Source organism: Bactrocera tryoni, chromosome 3 (assembly GCF_016617805.1).
Source record: "Bactrocera tryoni isolate S06 chromosome 3, CSIRO_BtryS06_freeze2, whole genome shotgun sequence".
Classification (NCBI taxonomy): Eukaryota; Metazoa; Arthropoda; class Insecta; order Diptera; family Tephritidae; genus Bactrocera; species Bactrocera tryoni.
In genome coordinates, this window is record NC_052501.1 from 69,830,438 (window position 1) to 69,857,915 (window position 27,478).

General features: G+C 37.2%; 1 protein-coding gene across 2 annotated transcripts; it reads right to left on the minus strand.

Annotated features, from left to right (window-relative positions):
* Positions 1 to 1,223: 1,223 nt before the first annotated feature.
* Positions 1,224 to 14,741, minus strand: LOC120772234. 2 transcript variants are annotated; one of them, XM_040100725.1, is made up of 6 exons: positions 14,692 to 14,741; positions 4,965 to 6,415; positions 2,833 to 2,968; positions 2,613 to 2,755; positions 2,182 to 2,529; positions 1,224 to 2,089 (listed from the first exon to the last, which is right to left on the minus strand). In XM_040100725.1, the coding sequence occupies exons 2-6, from the start codon at positions 6,346 to 6,348 to the stop codon at positions 1,557 to 1,559; spliced, it is 2,544 nt and encodes an 847-aa protein (XP_039956659.1). In that variant the 5' UTR covers positions 6,349 to 6,415; positions 14,692 to 14,741; the 3' UTR covers positions 1,224 to 1,556. The 2 variants fall into 2 exon arrangements, with proteins under 2 accessions (XP_039956659.1, XP_039956660.1); XM_040100726.1 differs by lacking the exon at positions 14,692 to 14,741 and adding an exon at positions 14,597 to 14,657.
* Between the last annotated feature and the right edge of the window lie 12,737 nt (positions 14,742 to 27,478).

The following is a 27,478-nucleotide window of genomic DNA, read 5'->3' on the forward strand; positions in this document are numbered from 1 at the left end:
TCGTAATTCGTGATAATTTCGCCAAAAACTCAACCCATATCGTTCCACAACCACCGTATTCACCTGATCTGGCGCCTTGCGACTTCTGGGTGTTCACCAAGCTCAAAATACCGCTCCGGGGACACCGTTTTTATACGATAGAGGAGATTCAAGCCGCAGCGAAGACGGAACTGAAGGCCTTCCCGGAAAGTGACTACAACCAGTGTTTCGAAGATTGGAAAATCCGTTGGCATAAGTGCATTGCATCGGGAGGCGATTACTTTGAAGGTGATGAAATTGATTTGGAAGAATAAATAAATAATTTTCAAAATACATACAATGTTACCTTATTTTTTTTCATAGCGGACGGAAAATAAGAAATCCTGCGTTTGGAGTTGACGAAAGCATAAAAAAATGTTGGATTACTTATGATATTATTTTTTACTTTATTTATATAATTATTATAACATATTTTTTAAGTTCAGTAAATTGTCGACGCAATTTAGAATATTTTGAATAGTCAGCAAATAAACCAGTTTTTTTTTAAGTTTAAAAGCACGAGATTTTCTATTTTTTAATTTACATAATTCTTTCGAACACCATTTATTAGAACTAATTTTTTGAGTAACAATACACTTCGGAACATATTTTTCAAATAAATTTAAAATAGATTCATTAAAGTAGGAGTCACTAAATTCAATATTGCCACTGTAATCTGGCCAAGTTACTTTAGAAGCTGCTTTCTTTACTCTATCGTCTATGCTTGACTTTCTTGAGCACTTCCTGTCTAAAATTAATCCGAAGTAGCTGTTTTTATCTCCTATTAATAGTTTGGTATCATTTAATAATGATGGTATAGATTAGTTTAGAGAGATAAATAAATGAGGATTGCACCGCAATCTAAGGTCTATTGTGACCTCTCCTAAATCACAACGACTCATTTAGCTCCAGCTTATTGATACAGTCCAATATACTGCTGTGTGCTATTGAGACGATATGATCCCTATTTGGAAACATGGATCCAAGAGACCTTATCCAGCGTTTATATACTGTTGGGCAGTCAATTAGCAGGTGTTCTGGAGTTTCAAACTCCAAGTCGCAGAGGCAGCAAATCGCACTTTTCTTGAGCTTTCAATGGCGCTGTAACTTCGAGAGTATTGTGCTTCCTAGTGAACAATACAAGCTCTCTATCGTTTGCTTTAAAGTTGGGATTAAAAATACCAAACATTTTTTTTTTTGCTGATTCACGTTTATGGCATTCGTACTTTATTCGTAATACGAGTAAACAATAAATTATAGTGAAATGTAAATCAACAATATGTATGTATATATATTATTATATGATAGAAATAGAAACTGATGAACTTAGCCGTCTATATAGAAGATATTCTATTCATTATGCTTATTTGTGTACTATGGAGGATCACGTGACGTGACCTTTTTGCATGCTGACTGAACTTAAAGCTGAATTTTATTACTGTGCTAAGTACATTGGCAACACTGGTAAACCAAAATATGAAAATACGTATGTATGTGTGTAGAAAAAACTAAACAAATAAGCCGATCGCATAACTATTCTACTGCAAGGCCTCACGCAGGACGTAAGCCAGCACAATCGTAACGAAACTGGCAAAGAGACCGGCCACGCCACTGTAGCAACCCAAATTGGTCACCGAAATGACGTAACGCGCCTGATTCGGTGTTTGACAAGCATTGTCAGTGCAAGACACTGTCGTCTGTATGGACGTGGGCGCCTGCACGGAGATATACAGCGGCGGGCACTGACTAATGTAACTGTAACCGTTACAAGCATTGGACAGATCATAGCTGAAGCCATTGCCTATAGCAGCGCAAGTGATGTCGGTTGAACCGGTGGTGGCATTGGCTTGGGTTGGTAGTGTAACGGTGCGCGAAGTGCATATGATAAACTGGATGCCGCTGGTCGATTGTATGGCTACATTGCGATTGCTGCCGGCGCCGTAGAAGTAGTTTGGTACCATGCGATAGAAGTTTGTGCCATTCAAATTGAGATACTGCGCCAATTGATCGGTGCCCCACGAGGGCGTGATCCAGTTGGAACCGCAACGTGGATTGATGATACGACGTGGAACTGCAGAAGGTGCGCGTATGAAGAAAAAAAATACGATTGTCAGTTAGAATGAAGCGAGTGTGTGATAAGAGGAACGCCGTTCCCAAACTTACTTTGAACGATACGCGACACGACTGGTCCGGACGAAACGGACGGCGTGCTGCCCGTATTCAGCGTGAACAAATCTTGACTGGGATCACGTACGAATGTTGCAAAGCGGCTGATCTGACCGCTGGTATAGTAAACGAAATGTAGATCGGGTACTTGTTCGTAAATGTATTGTAATTGTGTGGTGGCATAAGAGGAATCGCTGGAGCTCACTTGAACTGTGCTATAGGGCATCATCAAAGCGATTAGCGAGCGTCCGCCCACTGAGTAGTTGGTTTGTTCGGCACTCATGTAGGTTTGGGTCAAGTTTTGTATGGTTTGCAAGACGGTGGGCAAATTAAAGCCGGCGGTATCTACAGCGCATAGGTTGCCGTGAAGAAGAGAGAACAATTTATTTATTCATTCATTTTAGTGTATTGTAACTCAGCGAACTCACATTGTGCTTGCAGGGTCACATTCCAGCCTTGATAAATGTCGGGTAGATAATTGGTGGTATTGACAATAACCGAACCATCGTTAGCAGCTAATAAGGTGACCGAACTGGCATAGGGGCTTACGTTGAGACGCTGTAGTATGTAACTGTAAAATGCATGGAGTGTTTATTTGTGTGTCTGTGAGAGAGATTATATGCAAAATGCTGATTTTGAAACACTCACACGAGATAGTCAACAATAGTGCTGTATTGCCAGGTTGTATCCAAGAACACATAGATATTGGTCATGGGTGTTATCATACTGGTAACGCTATTGGCGCTGCTGCTAACGGTACAGGTAACGTCGTTAAGACTATTGGCTGAAATGAGAGAAAAAAGTGTGATGAATTAGACGAGCTGCGAGCTTATATATTTTATGAAAAAGTTGCAAAACTGAGATGATGAATTCGATTTGAAGGTATCAGCAACATAATCAACTCTGTAAATAAGTGGGGAGCCATGTTTGTTGCAACAAATTGTGAAATCGGGAAGTCAAGAACGGCCGTTCTTCACATAACTCCCATCAATAAAGAACACAGTTGCATTGCTGCGAAGCTCGTTGTCAAGGCAGCTCGGTACATAAAGAAGTCCATGCTGGAGAATTATGAAATTCGCTCCTTCTTCGAACTTGTCCCTGAAAATTTAAACCACTGTAAAGCGGATACTACTTTGGATAGCTTCCTACACACATACTGCGAGAAATGAGGATGGAGCGAGCCGGTGGAGAAGGGGTGCAGTGAACTCTTTAAAGGATGAGTTGAAACTCAGAAGGAAAGATGAAGGAACAGATTTCTGTAAACAGCGCCTCTCAAGCATGCTTTTGGCTATCGAATCACTGTAAAGTTCAAGCTGAGCAATAAATGTAAAATGGAGTCTTTTCAGGCGGGTGCGCATTCACTCCGACAACGGAGCGGTAATACAAGTTCTGAACTCGTTCACTATGCGCTCAAAGTTAGTTATGGACTGTATGAACTCATTAACCAAAGCAGCCCCAAGCAGGTGCCTACAGGGATGATTTCATCGAAAGCACCCCAGCAAGAACTGCTTGGAGAGGAGTTCATTATGCTCTTTATGGGAGCATACGGTTCTCACTATGCAGGTGTTCGTTGGGAGACATCAAGAGGCATTATGTCGTAATCCGGAGTAAAGAGTTCTGATAAGTTTGAAGGTTCCACGTCTGCGTTGCCCTGCATTCAGGCAACCATATTGGTGCGGCGTAGTTAAGGCCCGATCGGTTGATTACCTTGTACATATGTTGCCAAAAACGTTTCATTGACCCATGTGCTGCCGGCTAGCGACTTGAGGATTTTGTTGCGGCTCTGGGCTTTGGCGATAATCGCGGTCGTATGAGGAATGATGGAGCCCCGACTGTCGAAAGTCACACCTAAAATTTGTGGGTTATTGACGGTCGGCATCTCAATGCCATCCACTGCAATATTAAGGTCAAGTCTGTACTCCTTTGTTTAGTTTGTGAATATGGTCACTGTGAATTTAGTTGTGGAGAGGGGTAAGTTCCGTACAGAGAAGAAGCAAGGAAGGTTGGGGAGATAGCCGTTAACAGACTCGTCTTTATGCCTGCTCATAGCGGAATCGCAGAAAACTGCTCACAAGAAAGGTACCCCGGTTACATCGAATTGGGTACAAATTGGATTTCAGCTGTCCTCTTGCATTCTAGCGCTGAATCTCTGGACTTCGTGTGAGCCCAACAGGCGCTCCTGTGCGACTGCGAGATCCTTCTGTCATAGTGCGGAACGCTGGAGACCCACGGAATTATTTGCTCTCAGTAAAGTTCTTCTTGCAGCAATCGTACTTCACTTCAATGTTTGGTTTCCACACGGCCAGTTAGATCAATTTAACTTACAGGATATACAAATTTTTTCGGAAATAACTTAGCCTGAATGAGGCTGAAGTAGGGGAACCCGGAAAAGAATCGTTTCGAATCTTTAAAATAGTCTTCACTACAGAGGTATACCTTCCAAGCATCTGCACTAAAAGGTTTGCTTTAAATACGGGTTTCGATAGTGCGAATATACTAACATGGAATAAATAAAGAACCATATACTCGTACAGCTCGCGAAGAACTACTCTCTAAAGTTGGTTCCAAGATTTCAACTTCTTCTCATTGTTATAAGACCTAATATTCCTACTGCCAGACCTTCTTAGCTATTGTCTTATCTTAAATTTTTTATTATCTTAAACTTCTGTTCCCCAAAACAGAGTTTCGCTCTTGATCTTGGTAAGCTTTTACAAGATTACTTAGGTAGCAAAAACACTATAGATAATTAACCATTAAAATATACTTTTGGGAATACTTACGGACATAGGTTTGCAGAGCAGCAGCAGCTGACGACGAGAATGTCGCAATGTTTGCCGCTGACAATGTGACACCCAGTTGCATTTCGCGATCCAATACCTGTGAGAAAGCGCTCGTCTGCAAGATCATCGTATCGCTTGGAGCATAAGTCGCGAAGTTAGCTTTGCGATTGCATGCCATAATGCCACTATTCAACACGCCGTTCGTCGAGTAGTACATGCGCAGCAATTGTGACAGCTTCATATTTGACGACTGCGTACGCCACGAGACGATATTCTGTGCAATAATCAGGCCATCCAAACCGCCACGTATCTCGGCGTCGGTCATTTCAAAGTTTTGACGCTGCGTCAAGAAGTACCATTCGGGCATGACGGTGCTATTCCAGGCGCCATTAGCGCCCACCGAAGCCGTCTCGGTGGTTGTGAACGGCACTTGCACCAGCGCCACTTCGGCCAGATCGCCCGCCAGGGTGGCGGCCCAACGATTGTCCACACCTACGGTGGCCGTCTGTGGCAGATTTGTATAGCCATTACTACGACTCGATAGCGCCAGCAATGTGCGCAACTGAACAGTTTGTTGTTGTAAGCCAGTGGCAACACCAGCTAGCAATGCACCGGCAGCCACAGTGCCCCAAGGCGTCCAAATAACACCATTCTCCACGGGACATTGACTGGTTGTAGTGCTGGTCGTGGTGCCCGTACTCGTCCAGCCGAAGTCGTAATCCAGCGCATTGTAGGCGCCCTTCTTGAGACCGCGTTTCTGCGCTTTAGCTTTGAAACTCTCCAACACCTCGACATCGCCGACAAAACCGCCTTTACGTTCCAGATTAGCAGAGCGCCGTAAGCGCTGCGCCCGGTACTGTGACAAATTATTACATACGGAACTTTCATCGCCACGCGCTCGCAAATCCAGCGAGCTGGAGATCATAAAGTGCAGCGAACAACGCTCCTCACGTGTCAGCGTGCTGTTGGGGAAAGTGAGCGCATTGCCGGGTATCAGACGAGATAGTAATATGCGGAATTTCGGAAACTGGAAACCGGTCGGACTGTATGGTATTACGCCAGGCGATTCGGCTACATTATAGGCGCGCTGTATGCCATCCTGACGGAAGCGCTGCAGCAGCGCCACCGTTAGCGTGCGCATATCATAGCTGTAGGTGGGTGTGTTCTCCACTTTTTCGATTAGTGAAATCAGCGTTTCGATTGTGGCTGGCAGGCGATTTTGACGATTCATAAAGTAGCTGGTGTTATAGCATTCCTCGAGAGAGGGTGGTATCTGTGGCATAATATTCTCTTGCGCATGCGTGTTGCCTATGCTACAACATAGGAAGGATAGACAGAGCAGTAGTAGTGGTGCGCCGGTGCGCATCACGTTCGTTGGTGACATACTGTTGCTGTTGGTGGATTACGTAGGAATCCGTTAGTGCTTCGTTAAATTTGAAATCGGTTGGTGGCTGAAAGGGTAGAGAGTTGGAGAAGTTCTGTTAGGGTTTGGATTTTTTTGAATTTGAAAATATGTATATGTAGCTTAGCATAAAATTGTAGAAAAATTGTTCAGTAAAATATAACGAAAAAATTGGGAACATAAACTCGAGTTTAATATTTTGTGCTCATAAATAAGTTATAGGGTTTGCTTTGGAATGTTTAAAAGACAGTTTCAAAAGACGAAGCCAAAATTTTGACTTGTTGATCCAATTTGTGTGACAAAAAGGGTTTAATAGCAGTAAACACAAAAAAAGTGGTGTTTACGGCGAGTTAAAGGAAAATGTTTGCTATAATAATTCTTGGGTTTGTGAGTTGTGTTTATTGTTAAACTCCACAATGTTCCGCCGATAAATTGGCATTAAACTCCGAGTTGTTCAATAAACACCTATAAATTAGTGTTTAAGGAAAATGTTAACTATTTGGTATTTCTGGGTAGTGTTTATCGACGAACTCCACAATTTTCAGTAAACACCGAAAATTTGGAGTTTAAGGTGAGTTAAAGAAAATTGTTTGCTATAGTCATTTTTATATTTTTGGGTAGTGTTTATTATTAAACTCGTCTGAAAATTTGGAGTTTAAGGCGACTTTTGTATTTTTGAGTAGAGTTTATTGCTAAACTCTATAATTTTCAGTAAACACTGGAAAAAATTGGTGTTTAAGGCGAGTTAAAGAAAAATGTTTGCTATGCTATTTTTTGTATTTCTGGGTAGTGTTTATTGCTAAACTCCACTATTGTCAGTAAACACCGAAAAGTTGGAGTTTAAGGCGAATTAAAGAAAAATGTTTGCTATAGTAATTTCTATATTTCTGGGTAGTGTCTATTGTTAAACTCGTCTGAAAATTTGGAGTTTAAGGCGACTTTTGTGTTTTTGAGTAGAGTTTATTGCTAAACTCATTTTCCAGTAAACACCGAAAATTTGGAGTTTAAGGCGAGTTAAAGAAAATTGTTTGCTATAGTCATTTTTATATTTTTGGGTAGTGTTTCTTGTTAAACTCGTCTAAAATTTTGGAGTTTAAGGCGAGTTTTGTATTTTTGAGTAGAGTTTATTGCTAAACTCTATAATTTTCAGTAAACACCGGAAAAATTGGTGTTTAAGGTGAGTTAAAGAAAAATTTTTGCTATGCTATTTTTTGTATTTCTGGGTAGTGTTTATTGCTAAACTCCAATATTGTCAATAAACACCGAAAAATTGGAGTTTAAGGCGAGTTAAAGAAAAATGTTTGCTATAGTAATTTTTATATTTCTGGGTAGTGTTTATTGTTAAACTCGTCTGAAAATTTGGAGTTTAAGGCGAGTTTAGTATTTTTGAGCAGAGTTTATTGCCAAACTCAATTTTCAGTAAACTCCGAAAATTTGGAGTTTAAGGCGAGTTAAAGAAAATTGTTTGCTATAGTCATTTTTATATTTTTGGGTAGTATTTATTGTTAAACTCGTCTCAAAATTTGGAGTTTAAGGCGAGTTTTGTATTTTTGAGTAGAGTTTATTGCCAAACTCAATTTTCAGTAAAAGACTAACTAATTTAACTTAATTTTAGTTTTTGTAATAAACTCCAAAATGTTCAGTAAACTCAATTTTGTGTAAAAATAAAAAAATGTATAAACAGTTCGCAATGAGTGTGAAGTAGAACTCTCAAGCATTCTTCGGAGGTATTAGTATGTATATTCTGGTATATTCATAAAAATTGCCAAAAAGTTAAGTAATATTCCAACTTATATACTAAATAGTTGTTATTACGAAATTTCGTTAGTTTTATCTACCCTTGGCATACTAACTTTAAATCACATTAATCATACGCCTAGTCATACCCGACCAGTTTCATGTTCAATTTGCTGTCTTACTTTATTGTCGCCTATTTTCCATATATTATTCTAATTGCGTATATTTTAGCCATAGTTTTACCACTACACATGTATTATTGCTTATATGTAGATATGTGTGTGTGAGTTATACACATTCAGCGCCTATGATTTGTACCTGAAAAGCACCTGCGCTTATCTACCACTAAACTAATAGCAACATAATAAAATGTATACATTTTTATCAGAATTGAACTGCTAGGCGCAATTAGGTACGTAAAGTGGCGAGCTCGCGTTTTTAGAAATAAATTTTATTATCTTGAAAATGTTTGTAAATACAATATAAGAGGATGTCTATGTAATGGAGTGGTCAAAAATGTTAAATTAACTTTACACGGCATGTTGTAATCGATTGGTTGTTAACCTTGAATTCATGTATTAAAATTGTATGTATGAGTGCGCGACCATACATATATTTATTATATTATAAGCACTTACATATACATGTATAAATATTTTCTCAATTGAGTCATCAATACTATGAGTAACAATGCGAGATTGCAAGAAGAAATGAGGCAATTAGCGGCACTCTTTTTAAGCTTTTTGTTATGGATTGCCATTTTCTAAACTTGATAGGAATTTCTTTACTTTCTGCATTCAAAAAATATATTAGTTATGCAATAAGGGAAATTTCAGCAATTTTAGCAACGAATTGTTCTCATTTAACACACCCAAAATCAAGCAATTTCTGGTCAAAATTGATATGTGAATTAATACAACTTGCTACAAATAATCATTTCCCCAACTTAAGATCATTTTCTTTGGTGTTTATGTAAAAAAAAAGTTTTTTAATTGTGCAATTAAGAAAATTTCAGCAATTTAACATTTAATTGTCATTAATTTACCGCAAAAAATTCACTCAATTTATTGTCAAATTAAATATAGTATATCAAATTTTGGTTTGGATAACCATTTTTCAACTTGAAAAAGATTTCTATGCTTTTTCGGTAAAAAAAAAAAACTTTTAATTGTGCAATTAAGAAATTTTTTGGCAATTTAACATTTGATTGTATTTAATTTACAAAAAAAAACAGCTCAATTAGTACCAACAGTTAATTATTTTCCCAACTTGAGATAAATTTCTTTGCTTTATTCGTACCAAAAAGATTCTAATTGTGCAATTAAGAAACTTTTTAACAATTTAGCATTTAAATAAATTTAATTTACAAACAGAGAATTTAAATAAAAGCAATGGACAATTCTTAATGTGAGTTAAATTTTTTTGCTTTCTGCATCCTAAAAATTTGCTAATTATGCAATTAAGAAAATGTCTGCCATTTAGCATTTCATTGCCTTTAATTTATAGATCAAAAACCAAGTAATTTGTTGTCAAAATAATATACTCTGATATGAATAACCAATTCACAATTTTTCTCTGTACAACAAATTATAGTTAACCAATTAAGAAAATTTTAACAATTTAAAAACTAATTGTGCTCAATTAACAAACCACAAAGATTAGTCAATTTATTGTATATTTAATAAGAAATTAAATTAAACCACTAAATGTTCTCAATTTACAATTGAAACAATTAACTAATAGCCCAATTAGTTTTTAATTGATAATTAATGAAATTAAAACTTTGCTTAATTGGCAAAACCCAAAAATTGGTAAATTTGTTTTATTTCAAAAAAAATATTATATTCAAGCAATTAATAAAATTTCAGCAATTTAACAACTAATTGTGCTTAATTAGCAAAGTCCAAAAATTATTAAATTTATTGTACAATTAATAACAAACTAAATTTAATCAATAATTGTTCTCAATATGCAATAAAACAATTAACTAATTGCCTAATTAGTATTTGATTGAAAATTAATTATGTTAAAACTCTCAACTTTTTGGACTTTACAAAAAATATATTCAAAATATGTTTAGAAGAGGGCTGTCAAATATTAATTGTGTCAGCTAAATTGAGTAAATAATGAACACAATGGGCCAATCAACATTTTAATTAACTCAACTAATTCAGCTTTTATTTTTAAATTATACTTAAATAGCCTTTGTTACTAATAGAAAAATGAAGAAGTATCCAAATTTACTGATAAAGTCTTTCTTAACCCGGCTCTTGAAAAGTTCCCAGAAGATCCAATGTTTTCGAGCCAAATTTTGAACAGCGACGAGGCCCATTTCTATTTAATTTCAAAGAGCAATCTAAAGAGATTCAAGAGCTGCCATTTCATCCCGAAGAAAAAACGGTTTGGTGTGGTTTCTTTCTTCCAAAATGATGCTGGCAAGGACGGATCCGTCAATAGTGTCTTGATAACCGACTACTTGATGCAAGAAATTGAAGCTGGTGATCTCGGTGACATTTGGTTTCATCTAGAGGCGCCACTTCTTACAGTTCGCATCAATTAAGGGATTTATTGAGAGAACACTTCGGTGAGCAGGTAATTTTACGTTTTGGGCCGGTTGATTGACCCCCCAAGACCATGTGAAATCACACCGTTGGACTTTTTCCAGTGGGGATATGTAAAGTCTAAAGTTTATGCGGACAATCTCGCTTCGATTTAGAACTTGGAGCAAGACAGCACGCGTGTCATTGGCCAGTTACCAGTCGAAATGCTCAAACGAGTCATCGAAAATTGGACTCAATGGATGGACCATTTGAGACGTAGCCGCGGCCCAAATAATCTTCAAAAAAATAAATGTCAGAGAATGATCTTTCGAATGATAATAAACATTCCCCATTAAATTTGAAGAGTCTTTTTTTTTTATTTCAAAAAGAAAGAAACCTAGAAATGTGTCAACCTATATACATATGTATAATAAACAATCTTATGACTAAGCTTCCTGAGAGAACCATGAACTATCAGGAAACCATAAATATTATCTCTCATTTTCGCTAATATCGAAATTCTTGTCTTTAAAAATTATTATTGCTGAATGTCGATCAATTACATTAATGTCTCTTAGGTATATTTATATGTATGTATGTATATAGTATTATTACGCATAAATAAATATATAGTGACTCACATATGGCAGCTATAAATAATTACGTGGCACCCATTTTATAATAAAGTAAACTATCTCAAATTTCGAAATACTAAACCCAATTATTTACTAGCTTTGCACCTGATACCATAAAGAAATCGCTTGTGAAATCGGCAAGTGGAATTTGTTTGTTTTATTCACTTGCTTCACTTATCGATTGTAAACGCTATCAATACCAAGAACTATAAACAAAGTGAATGAAATATTCAAGCGATGACGTCACCTGAACGAACCCAAGCACCACTGTGTGTTGCTATAGATTTTTACATCGAAAAATTAACGGCGTTTTGAGTGTGCAAAGAAGTTAAGAAATAAAAAGCTGACAGGAGAGCGCCGATAAGAACAGATGCCTAGTCTAATAGAGCTTGAAAACTTAAAAATTTATTATGAGTACATAAACCATATTTATGTGCATACCATATATGTATGTATGTATATGTATATATATCTAGAAATGTGTGTAGATACCCAATATGTGAACATTCCATATAGGCTTTATGTAGATAAGATATATACTACGTGATATGTATGTATATCTGTTTAACTGTAAATCGAAAAACTTAAAAACAGTTTTAGTAACTATATTAGTTTGTTTGTACAATCAATAAAAGAAGGGCTAATATATATGTAAGGCACAAAGTCAACCGGATGTTTGGAAAATAAGTATGGAAAGTACTTAAAGGCATTTATAAGTAAATTTTTAAGACACGGCCACATTATTAAATGGAAACCATGGCTTTAGTTTGAGTAAGACATATTAACAATTTATCGATATTAAGTCAGCCAAAGGACCAGTGGTCTCAAATTCGGTGTCTAGGGACGTAAAAAAGTAACCTCCGATGTAAATCATTTTAAATGAAACATGACACACTTACCAGGCACTTGTCGTATTGAGATTTATACCAATAACTTCACTGTTGTTTCTTTTATCTATTACAGGGGAGAGGGCAGATAAAAATACAAAAGAGAGAGAGGCCGAAATGCGTTAGTACGAAGAGCTAGACAAGCTGGCTGTCAGAGTAGTGATTGAAAATTCTACGAAAAGATGCGGCGATTAACAGAAGGTTTCTTGTTAAAACCCCAGAGGTGATCTAGTGACTGATGCCCAGAGCACACTGAAGTTATGAAGGGAACGCTTCTCTAGCCTACTGAATGTCAGTGTAAACATAACACCAGGAGGTGGTGAACCCGATTCCGGACGGAGTTGACCGACCAAAAAGAAGTTCGAATAGCAATTACTCGTTTGAGGAACAACAAAGCGGCGGGAACCGATCGGACAAAAGCATGTCCGACGATTAGAATTGAAGTGTGCTCTGTCCAATCCACGATTTGGCTCTCACATCACTGTTGACAGTCATGATTTCGAAGTCGTAGATAACTAACGTATACCTTTGATTCAGTATTAACACCAACAACAATGTCCGCCTCGAAATCCATGAATTACTCTTGCCCACGAGTGCTACTTCTGACTGTATAGTTAATTGAGAGTAAAGTGCTCTCCCGTCATGTCGTCCGAATGAACAAAGACACTGCATCTCTGAACGTATTTAACGCATTACCCGCCAGAGAAAGCAGAGGAAAAGGAAGACCTCTACTCCGTTGGAAAGACCAGGTGGAGAAGGACCTGGATGCAATAGAAATCTCCAATTGGCGCGAAACAGCGAAAAGGAAGAACGTTTGACGCGCTTTTGAAAACTCGGCTATAATTGAACCGAGGAAAAATATAAATTTCAAATTCGATTGAAGATTCTCGACTATTTATTTAGGTTTAGTTCGATTTCACTCATGTTTCAAAACCAGTTGGAATGAGTTTGAAAATTTTGTTATAAAAAACTTCTCGAAAATTAAATTTTTCAGGCGTAAAGTGGTTCTGAAAAAATATATACACTCGCGAAAATTTCAGTGAAAAAATTTTCCACGAAAATACCCTTACTTTTGAGTTTTCGAAATTATTATTGTTTTTGTTGCGTTGCACACTTATGCAGACATTATAGCATAGCATTATCATTATTTGTCTATATCTATATTATTTTCCATTTAAACTATAATTTTTGTTCAAAAAATTATTGTTGCTTTTATTAGTCCGACTATTAGTCAGTGCCACTGTATGCGATTACAAATCAACACTACGGCAAAGCTTAACGGTCTGTCGATAAGAAGCACAAACTGATAAGGAACAGGTGAATGTGGAATCAGCGCAATTCGTGTTATAACGGTAGATATTTGAGGTATATATGTATGTATATTTATATATCACAGGTAAATAACATATTTCGAATTTGTTGGTGTGCTGTTCCAATATATTTTTTTTATTTCAGCTTTGAACAGGGTTTTCTATGCACTTTTTTCTGTTTAGTTAACTATTTTAGCCACTAGGAATCAGGTCTGCCGATAAGATATTGTTAATATTGTGTATTTTATATAATATATGCATAAGAGTGCGTGTGTTCGTGCTGGTCTTTGCCGCAGCTATTTGGCACTCTTTGATAAGCAAACTAGTTGCTGGGTTATTTCACTTTTTGCTGCTGAAAATCTTTGTCACTTGCAGGTTTTTATTAACATAAAAGTTCAAAATTTTTAACTTAATTTTATTTATTCACTTTTTCATTTTCGAAAATTTTTTGAATTTAAAAATTAATTTTATTTTATTTTTCACTTGCAGATTTTTTTAGTAAAATATTTCAAATGTTTCATTTTCGAAAAAAAAAATATTTTCGAAAATTTTTCTATATTTTGAAAATTTAATTTTCGAATATTTTTAAAAATTTTAAAATTGATTTTATTATTTTCACTTGTTTTCACTTAATAAATATATATTATGAAAAATTTAAAAAAATTTAATTTTAGATAATTTCAACCTATTCATTTTCGAAAAATTTTTAAATTCAAAAATTAATTTTATTTTTTTCTCACTTGCAGTTTCTTGTTAGCAAAAAAATTCAATAATTTTCATTTTCGAAAAAAAAAAATTATTTTCGAAAAAAATTTTAGTTTCTGAAAAATTTTGAAAGTTTAAAATTTTCTAAAAACAACAGTTGTCTGCTCGCTTACTTCAGTTTTATAAAAATTTTAAGTTTTTACAATTTTTTTTTAATTTCAAAATTTTCGAAAATTTTTGCATTTCAAAATATACAAATTTCTGCTAGATTTGTTTGCTGGTAGTTTTTTGTTTTTTCTGTTCACATTTATTTCGTTTTTTTAGTACATTTTTTCAAGTTTCATTAGCAATTTTCTCAACATGCTCTCTTATTTTACAATTTTTTTCTTATCTTAACCAACTTTTGTTGCACTCACACTTGTTCTTTTTCAAATAAGCCACTTAGAAAACCACAAAATATTTATTTTTTTATCTAAATAGTCGCTATAATTATAAACTGCGGTACACGCACCTTACCCACTCTTTCGCTAGATCGTACTAATTTTCGTTTTTCGTGTCGGCAACGGCGAACGCCTTTAAAAAAGCGCTATAAGCCCTCGACTAGTGTTTCGCTTATCTTCAAATAGATAAGAATTTATCATGCGCGCCAAAGTTTCGAAAGCCAAATGCTGACTAACTAGCATTGGACAAATAAAACTTTATGCTGATAAGATAGCGGCAAAGCAGAAATAACGGCAAAATCTCGGAAAAGGTGTTGTTTTCTGACTAGTCGCTTCTAAGCACTAAGAAACTAGTTTAAAAGGGTTTCAAAATTGAAGATAATGTGAGATATTTTCACTGACTTCTAGAGGTTACAGTAAAAAAATATTTAGAAAATTATGAAAACAAACGAAAATATTTCAAATATAAACCGAAGACTCAGTTGGGATATATTATACAATAATACATCGTATAATTTACAACGAAAATAATTTTGAATTGTTTGAGATAAGATATCGATAGTTTTGAAATTAATATAATACAATTAACGAAAAAATGCATTAAACTTGATGAAATTTTCGAAAAAAAATTTTGTAGCCCTTTTGACTTGTTTTGGAGTATTTATTTCTACTCCTTACTTCTGCAAAGAGCGAGGAATAATAGTTACTTCGAAATTTAAATAGCTATAAGAAAGAAGTTCAGGTCTTTGGTAACTTTCCTTCGTTAGATTGCACAACACTGTCCGTGGTACTTCCTCGAAAAAAAATATAATAATTTTTCAAAAAAATTTGTATATTTTCAAACGCCTTCATTTTATTGCCGGGTTACTCTTAGCAACCAATAAGAATATGTATAGTGCTTTAGTATCTGTGTACAGAGTTTCAAAACAATGGTTTACTTTGTATTTTGGGCGTTACCTTCAGCCAGGCAGGCATATTTCACCTAAAACAGTTTTATGGAAAGAAGTTATTTTGAATGCCATTTCGTTCTCTTTCTTTTTACCTTGATTGGTTGCAGGTTGAGAAACTTTTTAAGAAGGGTTAATAATTTAGTATTTAATGGAGCTAGTATTAAACCGAGACACTCGAGATTTTAGCAACTAGCTTTTTAGTTTTGACTACCCTAAAAGTGATAGAAATACAGATTAGGGCAATTTCTTCTAAATACTTTTGTATAATGCGTTTGACAGGATTATACAGAAGTTCGTTACGTCATGAACAAAAGCAGACTGGAAGAGACTTTACAATTACAATGAAAGGTTGACAGTTCGTTTCGGTTTTGACGGGTCGCCAGCTTGACTCTAATATTCATGGATTGAATGCAATATAATTAATCTTTAAGCGCCTAAAAAACTTTATATATGTTAAGCCTTTTAATTGACTTGCATTCACTTGCTTTATAAGAAGACTCTTTCAAGCAAATATCTCTACAATACATATAAATTATATCAAATAAAATGATTAGATATGTTTAGATAAATTCATTAGATAAAGAAGAGAAAATATTTTATATATTATCATAGTTCTAACTGTTATGCTAGGCGCATACTTTCTGCTCCAATGAGTTTACATTTGTTTTAAATATAGAAACAGGTGGATATAATGAATCAGCACACCTAACAACTCCACAAAGCTTATCATTATACTCTCGCAACAATGTTGCTAACGAGAGTATTATAGTTTTGTTCACATAACGGTTGTTTGTAAGTCCTAAAACTAAAAGAGTCAGATATAGGGTTATATATACCAAAGTGATCAGGGTGACGAGTAGAGTTGAAATCCGGATGTCTGTCTGTCCGTCCGTCCGTCCGTCTGTCCGTCCGTCCGTCTGTCCGTGCAAGCTGTAACTTGAGTAAAAATTGAGATATCATGATGAAACTTGGTACACGTATTCCTTGGCTCCATAAGAAGGTTAAGTTCGAAGATGGGCAAAGTCGGCCAACTGCCACGCCCACAAAATGGCGGAAACCGAAAACCTATAAAGTGTCATAACTAAGCCATAAATAAAGATATTAAAGTGAAATTTGGCACAAAGGATTGCATTAGGGAGGGGCATATTTGGACGCAATTGTTTTGGAAAAGTCGGGCGTGGCCCCGCCCTACTAAGTTTTTTGTACATATCTCGGAAACTACTATAGCTATGTCAACCAAAGTCTACAGAGTCGTTTTCTTCAGGCATTTCCATATACAGTTCAAAATGGAAGAAATCGGATAATAACCACGCCCACCTCCCATACAAAGGTTATGTTCAAAATCACTAAAAGTGCGTTAACCGACTAACAAAAAACGTCAGAAACACTAAATTTTACGGAAGAAGTGCCAGAAGGAAGCTGCACTCAGGCTTTTTTAAAAATTGAAAATGGGCGTGGCGCCGCCCACTTATGGACCAAAAACCATATCTCAGGAACTACTGGCCCGATTTCAATGAAATTCGGTATATAATATTTTCTTAACACCCTGATGACATGTACGAAATATGGGTGAAATCGGTTCGCAACCACGCCTTCTTCCAATATAAAGCTATTTTGAATTCCATCTGATGCCTTCTCTGTATAATATATACATTAAGGACCAATGATGATAGCGGAATAAAACTTTACAAAAATTCGGTGTTTGAAAAATATGTAAATGACGTATTATGAAATCTCGATTATCACTTTACCATGCGAGAGTATAAAATGTTCGGTGACACCCGAACTTAGCCCTTCCTTACTTGTTTTTATTACAACCTTGGTGGAATAATCAAACTTGACTTACAAATATAATTTGTGACCTGGTCTACGAAAAGGGGGCTAACGTGCGAAAACTAGTTTTCTGGGAAAAGCTGTTAAAAATAATCGTCAGTTTCTCGTCATCTCATTAATTGTACTCCTTTTTTTTGACACCTAAGCCCCCTTTTCGTAGACCAGGTCACATTTATCAAAAATAACGTATACCCTCCTCAAGCTCAACCGAAGTTATGGGCACAGTCCACATACCTGCGGAATTCACCAAGCCATGAAAGGCAAGAAAGTTTTTTAAGCGCCGATAGCTACAGAAGTCGTCAGGTAACCGTAAGCACGGTTCAAGACTGCGCTATTGAGGGCCTCCAACCAGGCTAACCATTGGCACGGGTCGCATGACATCTTGATCCAGTCCGTTTTTGTACCTCTCGCAATAGTAAGGCCTTTTATTTGAATGCTGTACAACGAACATCCAACTAATAAGTCAGAACTTAGCTAGATACCTCTTAACTGCAACAGTGGCTAATTTTACCACCTATCGTGGGGATACTTTGGTATCTATTTCCAGTTGGCATCCTCGCGGAGGCTTCAGCAGGTTATTTTTGACGACCGAACTAAACAAAAAAACTCGAATTTATTAAAATTTTAAAATAGAACTGTTGTTTTAAGTTTTGAGCACAGCTGTCTGTCGTAGTGAGTAATTTATTTTCAATCAAGAAGAATAACCGAAACATACGGATAAAAAGTCCAATAGCAAAAGTTTCAACACTTTCAAATGGTCAGTCCCGGCCTTAAGCTGATAGAAAATTTTCTCTTCGAAATCCATCTTCCAACACGAACGAACTGAGGGCACGGGTACAGACGCTGTGGAGAAATATATTCCACTTAATTATTGAAAACTTGGTTGAAAATATGGGTAAAAAGAAATAGAGATCTAAGGACAAAGTACTAAGTCCTGTAAATAATTTATATCTAAGTGCGTAAGTGCAAACCTCTCAAAATGACTTGTTTTGAAATTTGTCGTATTTCGAGATCTTAAATTGAAAGCATGCAAAATACTATATAGCTTGTGTAAGAACTGAAGCCGCTTGACCTTTCCAAGCGACATCGCTTTGCACTATGGGCTTTTGAAAAGTTCCAAGAAGTTTTCGAGCCAAATTTTGTTGCGCGGTGAGCTCCATTTCTGGTTCAATGGGTATGTAAACCTGAAGAGATTCAAGAGCTGCGATTTAATCCAGAAAAAACAACGGTTTGGTATGGTTTGTGGGTCGGTGGAATCATAGGTCCAAATGTCTTGAGAAATGATGAGAATGTAACCGTCATTGGCGACCGTTATCGCGCATGATAACCGATTATTTGATACCTGAAATTGAAGCTCACGATCTCGGCGACATTTGTTCTCAAAAAGAAGGCGGCACTTCACACACATCGCATCGAACAATGGATTTATTGAGAGAACAATTCGGTGAGCAGTAATTTCACGTTTTGTGCCGATCGATTGGTCATCAAGATCATGTGATATCACACGGTTAGACTTTTTCCTATGGGGTTATGTAAAGACTAAAGTCTCTGCGGACAATCCCACTTCACTTCAGGCCTTGGAGCAAAACATCACACGTACTTCTTCACTACTTAGTGTTGAGAATTAGGTATTGGGTAGCATATCGATATACATATAACTTTGCTTCAATATAACCGTTACATTTTTATGTGTATGTATGTATTTATATATGTTTGTCTCTATGAATAAATGTAATGAAATGTTAAACATTTCAAGGTGCCTAATCTGTTCAAAATATATAGATATAATGTACATATATACATATACTGTATAAACAAACCACTATTTTGATAAGAAAGAAGTTTTTAGTAATAATCATAATTATTATATGTTTTAAAATCTTAACATATACATATGTGACCTGGTCTACGAAAAGGGGGCTTAGGTGTCAAAAAAAAGGGGAAGAATTAATGAGATAACGAGAAACTGACGATTATTTTTAACAGCTTTTCCCAGAAAACTAGTTTTCGCACGTTAGCCCCTTTTTCGTAGACCAGGCCACATATATATGTATATATTTATAAGTCATACATACATATACTTGTGTATAACATATATATCATATATATTATATTTATAAGAGCACAATCATATTTATTAGTTTTACATGAGAGTTTTGATGTAATCACTTGGTATCAGCCATTTTTATGCTAGTATGAATTTACACGAAAAATAATAAATTTACAGAAATTAATGATAAAGGAAGAATGAGTAATAATTTTGAGTGGTTTTATCGGCCACAATCAGAATAAAAAATATACATTTATATTACTTCCGTTATTAATTTACAAGCTGCTGATGCGTAAGCTAATCTGATTTTGTATTACGGTTAACATAATAGTAAATGGAACTAGTTTCATGCTAGTTCTCAACTGGGTGATAAACACAAAGCGTTTTTCGATTTGTAAGGATCTTATGAACGATTATATAGAAGCCTTAGGTACCACAAAGGACCGGCGTTCTAAGCTATCCAAGTGAGATCGCTGTTAGGATCGACTCTTAATCCAACCTAATCTAACACAGGATAGTTGTAATCCTATAGGAAGGTTGTACAGGTGTAAATTATCACTTTTAATCCAGTGATTTCCCATATTATCGCAATTAACTTATTCTATAGAAATTTGACTTGTTTTTTGCTTTACGTGCATGGTTTGGAAATCTTTCAAAAATTAATCTATTTTATTTTCAAAATTATATTACTTCTGAATAGTCTTTTAGCCTTATAAGGCTTGCTGACTGTTCTTCCATATTCTAAAAAAAAGGTTTATTGTTCTTTCTGTATAACTACCAAGAACTCTTTTAGAGCCAAATGGTATTCCTTGATTTTGATCGGTCAGTTTGCATGTTGCAATATGCTATAGTGGTCTGATTTGAACAACATTGCAGTGAAGTTTTGTAATCTGTGCCAAAGATATTGAAGTTTCCGATAAATGAGCACTTAATTGGGGAGAAAAAGTTAGGTTCGGTTACGTCGTTGGCTTGGCCAAAAAATCGATGGATCTCATTTTGACAAATACTTGGGTTTCGTATTACCTAAAAACTCCACCTCATAGATCGACGAAGCGTTTTGAGCTCACCACAAATTTACTGAGGTGGTAAATTTTATTCCTGGGTTCAACAAAGGTGTGTCTACTGAGATATTTCAGTCTCTCTGACGAAACCCGAGCAATAGATGAGAAAGTGACAAGATGATGCCTAATCATCTTCTTTCAAACAACTTTGGCAAAGAGCGTTCGTCAGCATGTTTGGTTACTCCGAGTGTGTAGCTATTGGACAGTTTCCGGTCAGAAAATCTACAATTGCGGCGAGTTTTACTTTGACAAGTGCAAGTAATTCGGCGGATCTTTACGGTTCACTTGGAGCTAGAAGGATCTTGCAATCGCACAAGTTCCGGCTGTTGTCCAGCACTTGCTGAGCTCACTGGAGGATCATATATCCAGCGCTAGAATTCAAGAGGACATCGGAGTACTGACTCGCCTCCAATCGGTTGAAAGTAGAGTAAGGGTGTCCAAGCTTATCGACTTTGTTGTTTCTGCCGATGAAACTGTGACCGGACATTCATACAAGTCTAATATGGATAATGCTAAAAGCTATTGTCAATAAGGTCCTTGATTAGTTGGAGTCAGCGAGCTTAAGTCCGGGATAGTCTTTCGGCTATCAGACTGCATGTACACCTCTCTGAAGAGGCTGCACTTCGGAGTAGTATATCTATCGCTACCTTGATGGCAGTCAATCCCGCTTGAAAGACGCTACAATGGTCTGGTAGCCGAGAATTAAAGTTGATGGAGAACTCTCGACAGGAGGCTACACCTGCTACCCTCCCTCTTAACTCGAAATCACCTTGTGATTCCAAAAGTCGTTCGAGAAGGTAGATCACCTATTAACCTTTTCCATTGCTGGGTATAGCTGGTATATGATGTAAATAGTATACCACATACATTGCATACCTTTAGGAGCACTAAGTGGGATAGTAATTTTAAAATCAAGTCTGATGGAATTTTAGCTTGTCAACCCGTTGGGATTTACTTCTCAGAGGCTTGATGAAATAGCAATTTTATTATGTAATGAAAGAGTCTTCTGTTACCAGATCTATGTTGATATCCAAAATACCGACGGATGCGGAATTAGTCTTCGAAGATAATGGCACGGTCAGTCAACTAACTTCCTGACCTTCATGACAAAATGTGGAAGGGACTTGATTATGAAGCAGCTACTTCTTCTGAAAAGTGGAAGATTACCCATATTCTTAATATCGCAATTTATCCAAAGAAGAGCTTTAGAGCTTTGAGATGAAAATAAGGATGAGTTTTCTTTCCTTGCTTTCTAAGTTATAAGCATACACACCCAACAGAACAAATTTAAAAATATTAAAAATTTTGCTTCTACTCCAACAAATTTTTTTATTTCTATCTTTTATATAATATATATTTTTTATATATTATTTATGGCATAAGCTTTGAAGCTAATGCTCTACGAAGCTTAAAACCGTTGCTAAAAAGGATTCAGCACTGACCATTGAAACTGCTTCGCTTTTTCGGTTTTTACGGTTATGCGGTGAACTGGCTACGCTGCACTGCCAACTCAATAAGCCATAAAGCCTATCAAGCTAGCAGAATTACCAAAAACAAACGACAAACAGCAAAAGTGGTTTCCAGCGCAATGGTGAACCACTCGAAAAGCACTCCATTGCCGCACTCTAAAAGTAAATCAAACTGTGTTGCGGAAAACAAAAAAACATAAAACGAAAAGAAAAAAGAAATAAATGAAAAATACAAAAATAAATATGTAATCAATTCAGGGGTCCAAAAGCTTAGCAAAGCCCAGCTAAGCACACAAAGGAGGGACAAATATATACAGAGGAGCCATAGAATCATACAAAAATAGAAAGCACTTACAATTAAATACAAAAATTATTATTTTTTATTTCAATACAGTTATAATACATATTTATATATGTGTGGCTAGGATTTGTGGCAAGAAGGCTTGGTGTTGCAGAGGAATATAAAGGTGCTGTCGGCTCCTCAAGTAAGTATAACTTATTTCGAACATAGTTGCTCAATATAAAGTTACAAACCAGCCTTGGCTCGCCCACGACTGAAGGACCATTAGGCTGGAAAAGACCACAGAGCCATATCGGCAGGCAAAGAGCACCGTAAGCTAGAGCTTTGTGAGGGCGGTTCTCAAGTTAATCCCGACAGAAGTCGGAGCGAATAACTCGCTGCTTCTAGTGATAGCGGATGAAAAGGACCAAAAGACCCAAACGGGCATGAAGATACCTATCTATCTTATCAAGAGCACGGAGAGCGGATTCTCAGTTGATGAGCCTGTCTTCAACCTCAAGTATCTGTTGGCAGAGGATTCAGTCGGTAACGATGATGGTGGTAAACACGTAGGGTTGGAGAAGAGTTTGGAAAATAAGAAGGAGGGCGTTCTGCGCTGGTTTTTTGTTTCGTCCAAGAAGAGATGAAGCCAGTTGAGAAATCTGTTGTCAGTCTCAAGCAGCTGCTCGTAGAGGATCGAGTCTGTAACGATGAGTGTGCGGAACTTGCACTGTTAGAGAAGAGTTTGGAAGATGAGGCGAAGGACGATCTCCGCCATTTTTTGTTCCGTCCAAAAAGAGACGAAGCTAACGTCGGCCTAACCCAGGAGCCGTAGCTAAGTAGCAGTGTCATCCTAATAAGGCATATAGAACCAGAGCTTGTTTATTAGCCAGACATGAAATTAGTCTTACTTATACTTAATTCAGCATCTTCGCTAGGCTGAAGAGCAATCCAGGAGAACTTTGGCTTGTTTCGGTCTTCATCAATCATGACGACAAGGCGGATTCAACTCCAGATCTGCTGAAGAGACTTTTGGTGGAGGCCAGACGAAGAAGAGGCAGGTTAGTAATCGGCTCGGATACTAACTTGAGGCACACCGTCTAGGAAAGCTCGGATACAAATGCGTGAGGTGCGTCACTTCTCGGCTTTATATGTAGTGAAAACTTATTTATTTGGATAGAGTTAACTTCTCAACTTTTTTGACGGCTAGCATGGCGTCGAAGGCATCCTTCTTCAACCCGTTGAATAAGTGAAATACCAAGGGTTATTTTTGATAAAAAGCTTAGCTCTTAGAGACCAAATATTGGACAAAAAGTAAGGAAGGTATCGGTTGCCTAAAGTTTCTGTTCCCGAGCTATAGAGAAAAGGTTGAGACTCTCTCCAAATGTGGTATTTTGGCTCTACGAACCGGTATTCAAGTCAACAATGTGTTTGGTGTTCGTCTGGTGGAAGGCGCTGGAAAACACTACACTTACTAAGAAACTTGAACGTGTACAAAGTGCGGCTCTCATCGGCATTTCTCGTCTACTGCGGACTATACCAACAATAGCATTTAAGGCCTTACTACATATAGCATTCGTGGACTTTGTGGGTAGGGAAATTTCTGCGAAGTGAGCTCCAATGCTTAGGGAAGCTAAATATATGAAGGGGTACGAATAAGAACACACCGGCATTTTCGTTTCCTTCAACTTCATTCCTGAAAACTTGGATCACAGCGTGGTAGGGGCTACTGGTGGCGGTTTTTTTCTGGAATCACTGGAGAAGAGGAACAGAGAGCCCTTTCAAGGATGGATTGAAGCGAGGAGGGAAGGTTAAAGGGGGAGTTTTCTGTAAGAAGCTATCCGTCAATCTTAGCTTTACACTACCGAATCACTATAGTGTTTCTCAGGCAGAAGCGGCTGCTAATAAGGTGGCGGTAGACGTACTCTAACGAAATGCAGTCCTTTCAGTGAGATGTGCATTCCTACCGACATCCGAGCGACAATACTAGCGCTGAATTCGTTAACTATGCGCTCAAAGTTGGTCAAGGAGTGCCTGTCCTCACTAAAAATAATATGAACTTTATCTAGTTTATGATTAGATTCGTCAAAACCGGGGAAGGACCTCTCCGAGACGTTTGATACCAAGCGAGGTTTCAGACAAGACGGCTCCCTATCGTGTGATTTCTTCAATCTATTGCTGGAGAAAATAATACGAGGTGAAGAGCTCATTAGAGAAGGTACACTCTTATATAAGAGTGTACAGCTGCTGGCGTACGCCGATGATTTCGCCGTTAGTTCTGCTTTCTCCAGACTGGTTAAGGAAGCGAAGGAGCATCCTCGCCCTGTTCACTGCAATGGATCTCCATCTGGCAGTCTCTAATTTTTCTAGCACTGCATTAATGGACATCGCTTGCGCTTAACAGTTCGACGACATGTTGCTGGGTGACTGACTAGATCTAAAGTAGAACGCAGGAGATCGATTGAACTATTTGCCCATAGCTAAGTTCATCTTAACAAAAAATAGTAGTCTTTATCGTAAGAAGAATGCTTCATATCTCTCGTGCTTCGCAATTACTCGTCGACTCTCACTGCTTTCAAGTGTTCTTTGGGAACAGTTTTGAGTAACATGTGCATGTAAGAAAGCTACTTTGGCTAGTTCTCTCAATTAGCTTTAAAGTAACCCCAGAAAAGAGCAAATAAAAACTCATTTTTCGTAGATGTATTTTTTTCCATTTACACAATTTTTATGTTAAAAAATGAATTTGCAATTTCGACAAATTTATAGCGGTACTTTGCCATTTTCGTTCAACTCTTTCGTGCGCCTAAAGTTATGCCTTCTTGCTAATCCATTAACCTCCATACACTTGCTAATATTCGCGTTTAATACGCCCCACCGCGCACTCGAAGATTTGGCAACAGTAATACTTGCAACATACAAAAACAACTACTTAAAAAGTTTCTTTGTTTCATCGTTTCTGCTGTTGTTATTGTTGCATTGCCGTTAGCAATCACCGCATTCACCGAAAAAAGCGAACTTTTCTTATTCGCAACAAAACTTTTGTAAATGCGAAACTCTCACGTACCATTACAATAACAATAGCAAGAAAAATTGCAGCATTCAACGAAACAATAATATTTACTTTGCATTTTACCCGCTGCCACCACCTACATACACTTCGCAAGCCGCGTTCCACGCATTTGCTGCTGACAGCGTGGCGGTATGTATGAATTATTTGTTGCATATGTGCAGGCGCGCGGCCCTGTGAAAAGCGAAGCGTCTCGAAATGCTTATTGCGACGATTAACTTGTGCGCCCCACCTTACACACACACACACGCACTCATATGCAAAAATGTAGAAACTAACGTAGAACTTGTGTCTTCCGTAATTAATTGTAGTTTCAGGCATGTTTCCGGGCATATGTGCTCACACGCATACACATGCATACAAATGCATACTTAGCGATTCGCACTTTTGCACTTTTTTGTCGGCTTATTATTTATTATTTTTCTGCCTTGCAACCAACTTTTCTCGCCACACTATTTCGTTCTATCTTTCGCTTAACCGCCTCATCTCCCTACGCGCACTGCCCGCTCTCGGCCAGAGCTCGGTCGGCGCTGTTAATGTGGTCGGTAAAGTTTTTTAATTCCGCAAAGGATTTCCTTAACGCTGCACCGCTTAATCAAGCTAAGTGGTTGGAGAGTTCATTGCGTTCAACTGCATGCGCGGCTCGGCTCTTTCAAGGAGCCTCCTTTGGCTGCGAGTGAAGTGTGCTTACGATATCATTAAGTGAAACCACACTGTGGTATTTCTTGTAACTTTTTTGCACTCAAGTGGTTGGAAATTTTCATGTTTTTAAATACTTTGCAAATACAAGTTGTTAATTATGTGCGTGTGTGTATGTGTTTGTACCGATATTTGATGCTCTAAAGATTTCTGGTAAAAATTGTGTGAGTTATCTCTATACAGGAGGTTCTTTCCACTTGTCATCCATTTCATTTTTTTTGAAGAGACATATTTAGTATATAAATAAAAATGAAACAGATTTCAAAGTATTTTAAAAATCAGCGATTAATTTATTCCGTAAACGAACTCCAGGCGGTTCTTCGAAAATATGTAGGTGGCTGGCGGTGCACAAGATTTTTCTTCTTAAAACTCTTAACTAAGTACCAACAACATACTCAAATCGTGCAAATTTATTATTGAGACAATGGTTCCGATCATGAGACACTTGGCGCGCTGCGTCTGGTATCCGTTTGACTTAATCGCCCAGTGAAGTCTCCACCACTTGCGCATCCTTAGAGTCAGCGTACAGTGTGCATAGCGGACGCTATTGCTGCTGTGGAGCAGAGTATTGAAGCAGACCCGAAGGAGTCCATACGCTATCGCGCGCAACAATGGGAGCTGTGCCCAAACACTTTACGGAAGCTTTTGCGGAAGTATCTTGGTTTGCAGACTTACAAAATCCAACTCGTGCAAGTAATAAAGCCAACCGATCATCAAACGTATTGCACGTTCGTTTAATGAGCCGAAAATGATATGGTCAACGTAACCGATTACCACAAGAAAATTTTGTTCAGCGTTGAGTCTAACTTTTGTTTGAATGGTGACGTTAATGAAAACAAGGTTGTCGCATTTGAAGTGATGATAATGCACAAGCCACTGTTGATACGTCGTTACATCCTCAAAAAGTCTCTGCCGGGGTTGCTCTATAGACAGATGGAATAATTGGTCAATTTTTGAGGATGCTAATGTAGACGACCTTTGGTTCTACTAACAATCCGTCTTGTTGTGAGCGCATTATCTCGTGTCGTGAGCCTGTGGCGTGGCCTCCAAGATCTTTCGCTTTAACACCATTTGAATATTTTTTGTGAGATTATAATATTTAAAGTGGCTTGTCTAAGCAGTAAGTCCGAGACGACAGACGTTTTGGAAGAAAATATTCAGTTGTTGCTGACAAATGGTCCCGATTGCAGCAAAAAGGGGACGAAAATTTGACCTCTCGGCTGGAATTTTTTTCGAGCTTGCCGCTTAGTATCTCTTTTATAGGCTTTCGTATACTAAGTACAACTATTATTGTTCAGAGAAAATGCTCAAACAAGAGTTCGTCTATAAGAATACAAAATGCTATTAGTAAAATGTTCCATGTTCCATGGAAAACCATTTGATCGGGGGCCGAATTTCCATCTACAATTCGCTGCTGAATCTATCTATTTCTAAGGTGGATGGATACTG